Source organism: Ammospiza caudacuta, chromosome 1 (assembly GCF_027887145.1).
Source record: "Ammospiza caudacuta isolate bAmmCau1 chromosome 1, bAmmCau1.pri, whole genome shotgun sequence".
In the NCBI taxonomy this organism is placed as follows: Eukaryota; Metazoa; Chordata; class Aves; order Passeriformes; family Passerellidae; genus Ammospiza; species Ammospiza caudacuta.
In genome coordinates, this window is record NC_080593.1 from 70,436,911 (window position 1) to 70,448,935 (window position 12,025).

The following is a 12,025-nucleotide window of genomic DNA, read 5'->3' on the forward strand; positions in this document are numbered from 1 at the left end:
GAAATGCTACAGCATGTGAAACTGGACTGAGTTGTGAGATTTAAATGCTCTTTATTGTGCTGACATTCAACCTGATGGCTGGCTTGCAGCTGACAGTCTGCTTTGAATGGGTCTGTGAAAGCTGCCTACGAAAAGCAAGTTCATGTATTCTTTGTGAAAATGGCATATGGAGCTGACTAAAAGGGATCCTCAGTTCCACTGGAAAACTTGTGGGAGTTGACAAGTTGAAAAATTTTGGAAATCTCCACATAATGATCCAATTCTTGCTTAAAAATAGCCATGTGCTCTGGTGCTTCATATCATTCTCCTTGCATAGAAGGAGGGGAGAGAAAAGGGAATTATAAACACTAAGCATAAGAAAAAGAGATGTTAAAAATGCCATGTTCCTTGGACATGAAAGCACCAAATTCTGCAGTGGCTGCCCCCACATCCAGTGGTAGCATAACTCTTCCTCCTCGTCAGCACTGTACCAATACATGCAACTACAGCTTGCAGCTGCAAAGGAGGGCTGCAAGTCCTCTGCCCCTGTTACCTCTAGTGGTTTTTGAAGTGATTTATTCCTCACCCTACCCTCCAGTCAGGCTGGTTTTGTGGGTCTCTCCAACAGCTATGAGGGCACAAAGTGGAGGGGCTTGGAGCTCACAATTTTCCTGTGAGTTATATTATTTACTCTCTGAGGCTCAGTGGAGTGACCTGAGCCCTGTTTTGTGTTCAGTCCATGTTTGTTAGGCTTCTCCTCAACAAATGAGACCAAGAAAAGTAGTTTTCTGAGCTGGCTGCTCTTGTAGATGAGACTGAAAAGCACATGTCTCTTGGGAAGAGGAAACCTCTGCAGCAAAAAATACATTATGCCATGAAATATATAATATGTCCTTCTGTGCTACTACAGAGAACTCTGAGAAGTTGATTTCCATCTCCAAAGGACTTATTTCTGGGCTTACAGTAGTTCCTAGGTTTATCTTTGTTGTTCGAAAAGGCTGGTTAAATCAAGCACCAATACAACGTGTTTAATCCTTTCTGAGATGGACTTGTCAATGCAAAGCTGGCAGAGAAATCTGGGATTTAGTAAGAAAAAAAAGGAGAAGAATGGAACAAATGTTAAAAATGGGTAGCAATATTTGGAAGGGATTGCCTGACTTGTTCCCCTCTTTGCCAGTTTTAATGATCCAGCATTATGTCCATCCTGGCTTTTAACACTGTTTCTCCATACTTCCTTGCTTTCAGGGTTGGTCGACGGCCTGTACTGCTCTTCTCTGTCATATTCATTTTGATATTTGGACTGACTGTGGCACTCTCAGTGAATGTGACCATGTTCAGCACACTCAGGTTTTTCGAGGGATTTTGCCTGGCTGGAATAGTCCTCTCCCTGTACGCGCTGCGTGAGTATTCCTTCACTGCCCATACAAATGGGTTTTATTGAGTATGGGCTTTGCTGCTCTCTGGCTTCCTGCTTTTGTTCAAGCAGATCAAACCTGAATCATATTGATTGCAAAAAATTTAGCCCACATTTTTCTAAGGAGGATTTTTGCAGCTGTCTATTTAGGTTGCTACAAAGCAGTCTGTGAAGCTGTCTCAGAGTTCATTTTAGAAGTTAGAAGGTGGTTTGGGTTTGTCTGTTGTTTTTTAAACCTAGAAGTTACCTGGGTCATAGCCATAATGTATAATGGGAGTAGATTTCACCCTGCAGTATTGAGCTCAGTGGGAGACTGACCACTTTGTCTGCCTCTAGCAGTTTGTACTCTGGCACTTTTTCAGAACTTCCTCTATTACTTGCAGAAATATCCTGTGTCCCTGCATCAAGATTGTAAAGTTACAGCAAAAATATGTTAGAAGACTCTGAAATCCTTTTATCAATTCTCTTTATTTTTTGGTTGGGCGATTTTGGGTTTTGTTTGGATGTTGTTTTTGTCTGTTTCATGAGGAGGAAAGCAATCTCTGAGAGAAACTTGAGGGAAAGCTTGTAAGAAATACCTACATGCTCCTATCTGAACTGAGTAGTAAACTTGTGGCCAGAACACTTGAAAACCCCCTCTGGAGGCCTTGCCTTTGGAGAGTGCATCCACAATGCCACCAGCCTATCTATGTCCCTTGGATAGGTTCCAGAGAGCATCTTCTGCTTCCTTGGCTGTTTGTAATTAACAGGTAACACCACAACCAAAGAAAACACAAAATTTTCTCCTCCTTATTATGGCTCTGGAAAAGTATTATCTAATTATATCCTGGAAGTTGCTGTACAGATCTTCATAAAATTTTATTTACTTCCTATTGTGGATGGTATCTAACCCATCGAGATTTAGCACAGTATCCTTACTTTGCACAGAGTATTTCGTAGTGTTAAGTTCCACAGTTTTTGTTTTATTTTTGGTCTGTGCCATGGGGAAAGAGGCCTGACTGCAACAGACAAGAGTTGGTTCTGTATTGCACTTCACTGTTATACCTGATATGGTACCCAAGATACTTGATTTTTAAAATTCTCTTGCGTTTGTTCATTTAATCTATAGTGAGAATCTTACACCAAAAAATGAAACTACCACTGAAGACATTACACTTTTATTGAGAAGTAATTTAACCTGTGTGGTTCCCATGGGCTTCAGCGATTACCAGTGTGATGTTGAGCTGGATAATCAGCTTGTCAGGATTTTTCACAGCCCAGATGGAGCATGTTAGTTTGTCTTATTTGATTAGGGTTTTTTTTCTAACTTTTAAGAGATTGCTACTGATGATTTTCATGGGGAAATGCTGACTAAGTAGAAGTTTGATTCTGGACATTTTTATGATTGAAGTGAAAAAGCGTAAATGTTGCTTTAGACCAGACAATAGCTTATCAGCCCAGGCTTTCATTCAGAAAATGGCATATTCTGGTTGCTTCATGCACTACTTGGTCCAAAGCAATGATTTGAGTCTGCTCTTTTATCCCCACCCCCTCTAAAATTCAGGTGTTTGCTATAACCACTGCTGTCTGGATAGACAATGCCTAAACAGAGCTAGTAGGTGTTAGGAGAGATCTGTGTGAAATTAGCTGCAGGCTAAACATTGGCACACTTCTGTGGGGGTGAGAAAATGTGAAAGATGCAGCACCTGCGCCTCTGATAAATCTTCTGACCTTCTGTTTCGAGAGATGAGGGGAGTGAGTCTTTACTGTATTAAATAATGTAAACAAAAAGGAAGTTTTCACCTTGGTATAGAGTGCTTGGAGAGAAGTAACCCCTAAAGTCTCAAGAGAATGGGAGTTGTAGGGTTTTCTGTTTGGTGGTGGTTTTGGTTTTAGTTGACATATAATCTCTTAGGCTTCCTCTCAGTCTTTACTTCCTACTGTCTTTCCTGCTGGTATCAGAAAAGTGTGTGAAGTACTCTTATGATTCATAGCTTCTCTTCCCTTTCCCTTAATGGCCTTGATTTCTTCCCCTGGAGATTTGTTGCCCCTGAACTCCCAGCTGGCTGCCCTGAACAGAACAATAGAAAGTGGCAAGTTTGACCTGTTAGTGGCAGCCATTAGCCAAAAATTCCAAAGCTACTGTGCAGAAGAAAACTGCATAGGGTTGCATAGCCTGCAATGGTAATTAGTCTGCCTCTGGGATCCTTTTACACTGTGTTGAGCTTGCTAGTTGTGCTTGGATTTATGGCATGCCTCGGGGAAATTGTAAATAACAGTTCAGGATGCTTTGGGAGTGAGAAGAGCACCAAAGTGCTGTCTTTAGAACACAGAGCTGCTGAGATTGACTTGCCTTCACCATCCAAACCACACACTTCTTCATAGCCTAGTGTGTTATCCATGGTGCAGAGTGTGCCAGCGACGAGCCCTGCCTTCCATGGAGGGACAGCATGGAGCTGCTGTGCTCCTCTATGGGTTTTCCTCAGTGCTGTGCTGAGCTCACCTCTCATGGCCTGCAAGTACAGCCTCCTCTTGCCTGGAGCTGCTCAGGGCTTATCTGAGGGAACTACCTTGGGATGTTGATTTGTTAAACTGAAATTTTGCCTGCAGCTGCCAAAGTTTTGTTGGAAGAGGTGTTTCAGGTGAAATTTTCAGTGAAGCTGCAGGAAGAGACAGGCTTTGTGCAGGTGATGGTGCTTGCTGTGAGAGGGGGAAGCAGAGGAGCAATGAGCCCAGGACTTTCCCCTCCTGGCTGCTGTGAGTCCTTGCATCATCCAGGAGAATGAAATGCAGCAGATCCTATTCCACTGAGCAAACACATACAGCTTTGAAAGGCTTTTCTTTCATGCTGATGTGGAGCAGGAGGAGCATTTACTGTCTTCCAGAAGTGTTTTCCTGCCTGGAAACGGGTTTTCCTACCAGTCTTCATGGGTTCCTGTGCTTCTCAGCAGTTAGCACACACCTTGTATGGCCAGGGACCAAGAAGAATCCTTAGTGAGCTCTTCCCAGGAGGCTTCAGTGTCTCCCAATATGCCACGCTCAGCAGCAATGTGATGCACAGAGCAGGTGCTGCCTGCTGTGCTATGCTGGGTGGGTCCCCCACCATCCTTGCTTAGCAGATTTCTGCAGTAATGGGCCACCTCTTGCTGGAGGAGGGTGCTGGGACCATTGGCAAAATATCCTGGAGAGAGAAATGGAGAAGGGATGAAGAGGAGTGCTCTGGCCATGTGGCTTGGGGGGCATGTATGGCCTGCCCAGCAGCTAAATGTAGAAGAGAGTACAGACTGGAGAAAGACAGGTTAAGAGAAGGCAGGAGAAAAGTTGTTTTTTTCTCGGGGTGCCTTCTATCTGGTATTTGTTGCTGTGTGCATATCCAGAGAGGAAGGATGGGCATTGTGCCCCTGTTAGCTCAGATGCATGCATGGTGCCACACCCTGCTGCCCAGCCAAAGGACAGGAGGTTTGACTTTACCCATTGAGGGGAAAGCCCTAAGATGGCCCTGAGAAGAATTGTCCTTTGGACAGGCTGAGAGGGAGAGGAAGAGGTGTGGGAGCCCTGAGCAGGGTCACGGGTGCCTGAGTAATGCCTCTGCTGGAATCTGTGTATTTGCAGCAGCAGCCAGGCATGCCAGTCTTACTGCAGATAGCTCTGCTTGCTGTTGCAACTCACGTGGGTCCAAGTACACTCAGCAAATGTGGAAGTCATGGGAGAGAGCAAATCTGATTACTTTGAGGGTGGGGAGGGTGTTGCATCTGGGTCACTTTCATCTCACTGGGTCACTGCCCTGAGCACAGAGCTGCCCTTTCTTGGGTGCCTGTGGGGAAGGGCAGATGCTTTGGCTGGCTCAGCACAGCTCCCTTCCTTAGGGCTCCTTGCCATCAGCTGACACCAGAGCTCTCATGGCTGAGGACAGGAGTTCCCCCTTCACCCCCTCTCCTCTCACATACTGCTGCCCAAGTCAGGCTGGTGCCAGCATCTGCCTGAGCCCTCTGCCAGGCAAGCCATCCACCTTCCCTCCAGAGATCACCAAGGGTGCCAATGTCAGTGGATTGTGCCCTCTGGTCTCGTCCCCTGCTTCCTTTGGGAGATCTGCTGGGCACAGTGTCTCTGCTGCTGCCTGAGCCTGGGGGATAGAGTGGGACTGGGGGCTCACACTGGGCAGGGCCATTAAATGAGCAAAGACAAAAGCCTTTCCTTCCAGCTGTTGGTGTCTTAAGCTGTATCTGTTTCACGGCCAGGATCCCTGATTTTGTCACTTTCTGGAGCCAAAGCTAGGACTTTGGTATTAATTAAACTATTTAAGGGGAAGGAGGGGAAGTGAAGAGATATTTTTCAGGCAAATGCTCCTGGCAGGTTTAAAGAGCTTCCCATTGAAGAGCTGTATGCTGTTGCTAATGACTGTACCTGAGCTCAGGCAGCACCAGCCCCGGTGTGGATTTGCACACAATTGCAGGCTGTTCAGCAGTTTCATGGGTGACTGAGCTACAGATTATGCTGCAAAATTAGAAAGTCTAGACTTGAATGAACTGGTAAATAAGCTCTGGAAATAGCTTTGTTAGAAAGAAGATGACATCTAAGGTTGGAGCAAGGAAGCAGGGATGTCCCTCTGATGCATAGTAGCAGAATGAGTGGGCATGTTTCTTCTCTTTCACTGTTGGGAGAAAAAAGGTAGAAACACTGTTGAAAATCATAGGTTGTGTTTCAAAAGCCTGTGGAAGCTTGGCAAAAGCTTTCAGACCAGTGAGGATGTCCAGCGCTGATGCATCTTTCTCATTTATAGCTAGGTCATTCTAACCTGTTACTCCTGCAGATTGCACAGGCAGTGATCTGAAAGGCTAAATGTGGCTTCTTAAGATTTTTTTTTTTTAAACGTGTGTCCTGGAAAGCTAAAGCAGAGTGCTAGAAAGTTTACCACTGACTGAAGAATGAGCAAGTGCCAAAATGGAGCAGCTCTGAGTGTTGAGCTGCAGTGATGTCAGATTTTTAAAATACTTTTGCTTCCAGTCAGGTGTTAATAGAAAGAGTGAGATTTATGTGTGTGGTTTTTTTTTTTTCCTCCTTTATTTTTCAAAAGTATATAGGCTCTGAAATCCTGAAGCATTCCAAGTTTATAATTGATTTCATTCTCTGTTTTCCTCTCATGACTCTTCAGTAGCAAGCATGGCCTTGGCAAGGCAGGTGAAGCACTGGAAACAGCAGCCTCTGAAGCTGTTCTGTGTAAACTGAACTGGCTCAATAAATAACTCTGCAAAGCATTCCCAAATTGTAGGATGTGGAAAACATCTGATTCCTTTCCAGTGTATTGACATGTGAGTTAGCTCTGCAGTAACGTGCAGTTCTCTCCACTGACAGGTCTGTGATAAGATCAAGGTTGTTAAGCCACCTACCTTCTGTTTATGTAACCAGCCTGCCTTTGTCTGAGTCACTCGAGGCAGATCTGGTAGGAGTGATCACAGAAGGATCCACTGAACGAAACATTTTAACTGGCTCACCTTAAAGTGACCATTAATTGTTAAATGATACAGAACCACTTTGTTTGTAGAGCCACCACGGGCTGTTCTATCACTGAGCCGGGATGTGATTTTCTGGAAACAGCACTGCTACAATTTTCGATAGCTCTGTGGGAGAGCTGTTAAAAAAAAAAAAATAGTATGCAGTAGGAGCTCTCCAGCTGCTCAAAAAAAGTGCTGTGCATGCCTTTTATCAAGTGCCTGGGGGCTCAATTTATGCAAGAGTGGAAAAGGTTATTGGAATTACAGCACTCTCCTTATAAGTATAAATCTTCCTGTTCTACACTGCTTCCCTCGCTGTAGTCAAATCACAACTCATAATGGTCTGTTTGTCTGTTTTTCCTCAGTACTTCTGCTGAATTTCCTTCCCTTTCTGATGGTCAGAGTGGGTATAGGCCCTTTGAGGGACACAGTGTCTGCCATTAGGGCAGAGGGGACCCTCATCCTTATTTTAACCCCTACACAGTCTTCTGGAGCAGAGGTGCCCTTGAAGCATTGCTAACATGTTATCCTGAATCCTTGAAAAAGTGTAGCATTGAAGGCAGCCCACTTAGAATTAATTTATACAAATTCTCCAAGTATGCCAAAGGAGAATAAAAGTGGGCTCTTTCTAAAGCTCCTTGGAAGGTTAGAGCATGTTTTCTTGATGCAGATATTACAGCAAATGTAATTTTAATCAATTTTTCCATTTCAGTTGCTGAAACTCTTGTGTGTTGTCAATGTGACAAAAAGCCTAAGGAATTAATTTTATTTGAGGTTCTTTTTGTATGACTGGTCAATTGTGAATGTAATTAAGATAGAACACTGCAGTTGTTACACTTGTGATGATGACAATCAGATGAGATTAGAGTACACTTGCAATTTCCCCGGCTCAGAACACAGCTTGCATTTTTACCATTTAAAGTCTGTCTTCTAATTGTTCCAGAGCAGCTCCAACACTCTGGGTATGCTCGGTCTGCAAAATCTTACCTTCTGTCATGCCACTTGAAACTGTTCAGAACTATAATTACACTTCTAGGGATTTTTAAATTTTTTTCTTTTTTATTCTGAGCAATGTCAAATAGATTCATAAAGCTGAAAGCTTGCTGCCACTGAAAGGAAATGAGAGAGGCTTTTCTCTTCCTCTTCCAAATTCCTTTGCATTGTCTCATCTGCTCACACAACTAATGACTACACTTTAAGGGAGTGTTTAAAATGGATCGTTAAATCCAAAAAGTTGCCTTTTACTTGCAACTCTTTGACCCAGCTGAAGTGGTGTTATTCACTGTAAGAATAAATTGTGAAGTGTCTGTTCCCTCTGCTGGTTTGTTGGGTTTTTTCCCCTCTTGCTGTAAGACAGCTGCTAAATGGCTTTTTCTTGCTACATGGATCCAAGCTCATGTTCTGTGTTGTGTAGGGTAGCTAGTAGTAAAATCTTCCTGCAACACATATGCATCCATCCATGCAGGCCATGTCCAGGTGACTTTGGCTTTTCAAATCTTACTAATTTTTCCTACCAAGAAACTAAAATTTTTGCAGAGAGTATCAGAGAGAAGTTGTACATATAAAGCCCGTTGTGCTGGGACTGTTGGCTTATGGAGTTTTAGTTGCCCTGTTCCTCATCTGTGTCCTGGCATTTGGCAGCACTTGAAAACAGGATGGGCTGGTGTTGGAAATGAGAGGAGCAGTGACATTCTCAGGAGTTGTACTTAAGACAGGCAGCATTCAGGGTTGGATTTGTTTTTCCCCCAGATGCTTCTTCCAGTGAGAGCACAGACACATGCACATTTTTTTTGTATGTGCGTGTGCCAACTTTCTGCTGCAGAAGGAAGGATGCATAGGTTCATAAATCACCTAGGAATGAACACTGCTTTCCTTCCCTTTCCTGCCTACCCCTACAGGTTAGCTTGTCAGGAAAAAAAGCCACGTTATAGCAACAGGATGTGCATAGAGGAAAAGCCATGTCTATGTAGAAGGTGCATTTAGAAGTTATCTGTAGTGACTTTGCTCAAGTCCAGCAACAAATGTCAGTGCACAAATTCACATAAATATTTATGTGTCTTTCAAGGGGAACCATAATTAAACAAGGCTAGACAAATTCCCATCCCTAGTCATGCAGACATGACTCCTATTTTCTCACTTACAAATAATATAACCCTGTGGGATTTTTACTAGTTCAAGTTAATTAAATTTAACTCAAAGCATGAAATTTGCAGGCAGTGCTCATTGCAGTAATTCTGCAAGTGTGTATTATTTAGTCAGATACAATAAAAAGTTCACTTTTGTTTTAATTCTTCATTTTATTTGTTGACAGTGAACAGAATTTATCATACAGACCACACCATACCAGTCCTTGTATCACTCATTTTTCCTTTTTTTTAAAAGAAAACTCCTTGATGTAGCATTGTGAATGAATTTGTTCATAAGTTATATGCTGCAATTATTGATGGATCTAACATTATGAGCTATGCTGTTGGCTTTTGAGAACATCTGGTCCCTTCTTAAATGACTTGTACAGACACTTTTGTAGTTTTTAGAGATAAGTTAAGACCTAAGTGCTTGCTAATATCTTGGAAACTTGTTTGTTCACATTCTTTGAATTCTGGTTATGGTATGAATTGTGAGAGAAGAAATCAGTTTACTGAAGTCTAATGGATGATGTGCAAATCTTTGCACTACTCCAGTTTTGGATATATCAGCTGTTTGTCTGCTTTAGTCACCTATACATTCAGTATGAAATCTTTCAACTTTTCTTGCAATAATTATTGAATTTAGGCCTGGTAAAAAAGCCCAGACAGTATACTAGAGAAAAAGGGTGTTTGAAGAAGGTTCAGTGGCTTGGAAGTATAGCTGTCCTTGATGAAGTGCCTGTACTGAACTGTGGAAGAAAGCACAATCCAGTACTTGCATCAGAAATGGATCCGGTTGGATCCGTGTTCTTGCACCTCTCTGGGTGATGTCTCCAGCTCCTGGATGTCCCAGCATTTCTCTCTGGCTAGTGCTTGGAGGAATTCTTGGCAGGCTGACAATTCTTGTGGTCTCTCCTTCCAGCTTTCTGCCCTAGTTCCACGGCAGAGACCACTCTCTTGTACAGTGATGCCTCAGCCCCCTCCCTTGCAGTCAGGATTTAAGTGCAAATACATCTCTATCAGTGCTTAGCTCACATAATCAATGCACTAGGTTAAGGACATACATTTCATTCTGCTGTTGTTTATTCTCTGAGGAGAATAATCTCTGGCAGAAGCAGCAGGGGAGAGCAGTGTTTGCGCATGCCTCAGCTCGACTGGGATATGCGAAGTGCCGTGGTGCAGTGGAGGAAGGCAAGCTCTGCTGGAGCACTGTGCACTGGAATTGTGATTTTGTTAAAAATGCAGACTGGAGAGCCTGTGTGCCCTGGTACTAAGACATAGATAGGTTATTTAATGTTATCCAGACACTTGAGATTAATTCCCTGGGGAAGCGAGGAGGGCATTTTCTCTATGAGGCGCTGAGTTCAACAGATATTTAAGGACCAGCGTTGTTGTCCAAAATAAATAAGTAAATGGATCCGTAGAGACTTCTGCTTGATGTGAAACTGCTGTCCAGAAGGAACAAAGTGTCAGCCTGCCAGCTCTGCAGGGACTTTTTCCAGTTCCACTGCTGCTTCCACTCAGATTTCAGTTCTTGTACTTGTGGGCACTGTAGCTGTCTCCTGGATATGGAGCACTCGATTAACAGAGTCAGAAGAAAGTAAAGTAACAAAAAAAGCACAGGAAGCAGGATCAATAATGTGGTGAGGCAAAAAGCAATATAAAGGAAGAATTTCTGTGGGGTTTTATGCTATTATTATAGCAAACAAAAATGGATTGAAGGCAGGAAGGAAAAATAAGAGCAGCTTAAAAACTGTGTAATGCTGGAAGTAGTTTATGTGGTAAAATTGCAACCAGTATTCCTAATAGCTTCCCATTTTTTGTTTCATTTTTAGCTTTGACTTTGAAAGGTTTGGTTGGGGTTCTTTGCCTAGAACTTGACTGACTTGTTTTTCAATGTAGAAAGCCAAATCTGTCTTTCTAGGAAGCTTGAGGAAAATTAATTAAAGAGCTTTTGAATTATAGATCCATTAAAAATGACTCTGCTTTGAAAGTTAAATAAATAAATAAAACTGTCAGTGTTTGTCATCTGTTGAAAAAAAAATTGTTTCTCTTGTATCTGTACAACGGAGAAACCCAATTACTGAGCTCCAATGCTTTGGAATGTGGGCAGGAGAAGCTTTGATTACATCAACCTTGACTGTACTCATATGAGTCTTTTCAGGTGTCATTTGTGAGTTTAGAATAATGGATCAGCCGTTGTCCCATTCTGTCCAATCAGTTTTCCCATTCTGCTTTTTTTTTCCTTTTGTGTCTGTGCTAAGTCTGGAAGAAAATATGCAAAATCCGCTCTGCATCTTGCAAACCTTTAACCTGATAGATTTGAATTCTGCAGGAGACAGACTTCATCCTTTTTAACTGAATGTTTTATTTCAATAAAAAAAAGCCTTCATGCAGGTGCCTTTCCTCCCTTCCTGACCTTTTCTTTAATGGTGGTCTTTCCCTGAGGATAAGTGTTTCATATGGGTCTAGGGTTAGTAACATGTGCCAAAGCAGAGGGGAATAGCTAATGCATGACCCAAAGAGGAAAATGAACCCCAGACTATACAGAATGTACCACAACTGCCTCCTCTCTCATGCTGTGATAAAAGACAATGTGACAGATATTTTTCTAAAATAAGGAATCTGCTCCAATCCAATGAAGAAAATAGCAGCAATTAAATATTTTGTGCCCTAGCAGTTTTGGAAACAAAAAAAAAAATGGCCAGACAAAGCTGGCAGCACGTCATGCTGGCATGTGTGGATGTGAGCAGCACTGCTGCCTTGGTGCTGTCCTTTGCTGGGATCCTGGTTTTCAGTACCTGGTGGGATTTGCATTGGGCATACCATTGCTTTTTCCTGCCAGGACAGCTTTGGATTTGACTTCTGACTAGGATACTTGTATTTGCCTACAATCTCCATCCCTCCTTCAGGCCACAGAAGCATGTCCTGCTTGCCCAGTGCTGCCCAGGTGCCAGCCAGCAGCTGCAGTGTGGCTCTGCCCACAGCAGTGCTGTGCAGGTGGAATACCTCAGGAGTGAGAGGCTTCTGGGAGA

At 43.0% G+C, this 12,025-nt stretch overlaps 1 protein-coding gene across 2 annotated transcripts in view; it reads left to right on the forward strand.

The window, feature by feature from the left end:
• Positions 1–12,025, forward strand: part of SLC22A23 (solute carrier family 22 member 23) — a 104,923-nt gene that overhangs the window by 22,021 nt on the left and 70,877 nt on the right. For both annotated transcript variants that reach the window (XM_058812345.1, XM_058812353.1), the window contains exon 3: positions 1,225–1,379. In XM_058812345.1, coding sequence (XP_058668328.1) covers positions 1,225–1,379 — 155 coding nt within the window. The remainder of the gene's footprint in view (positions 1–1,224; positions 1,380–12,025) is intronic.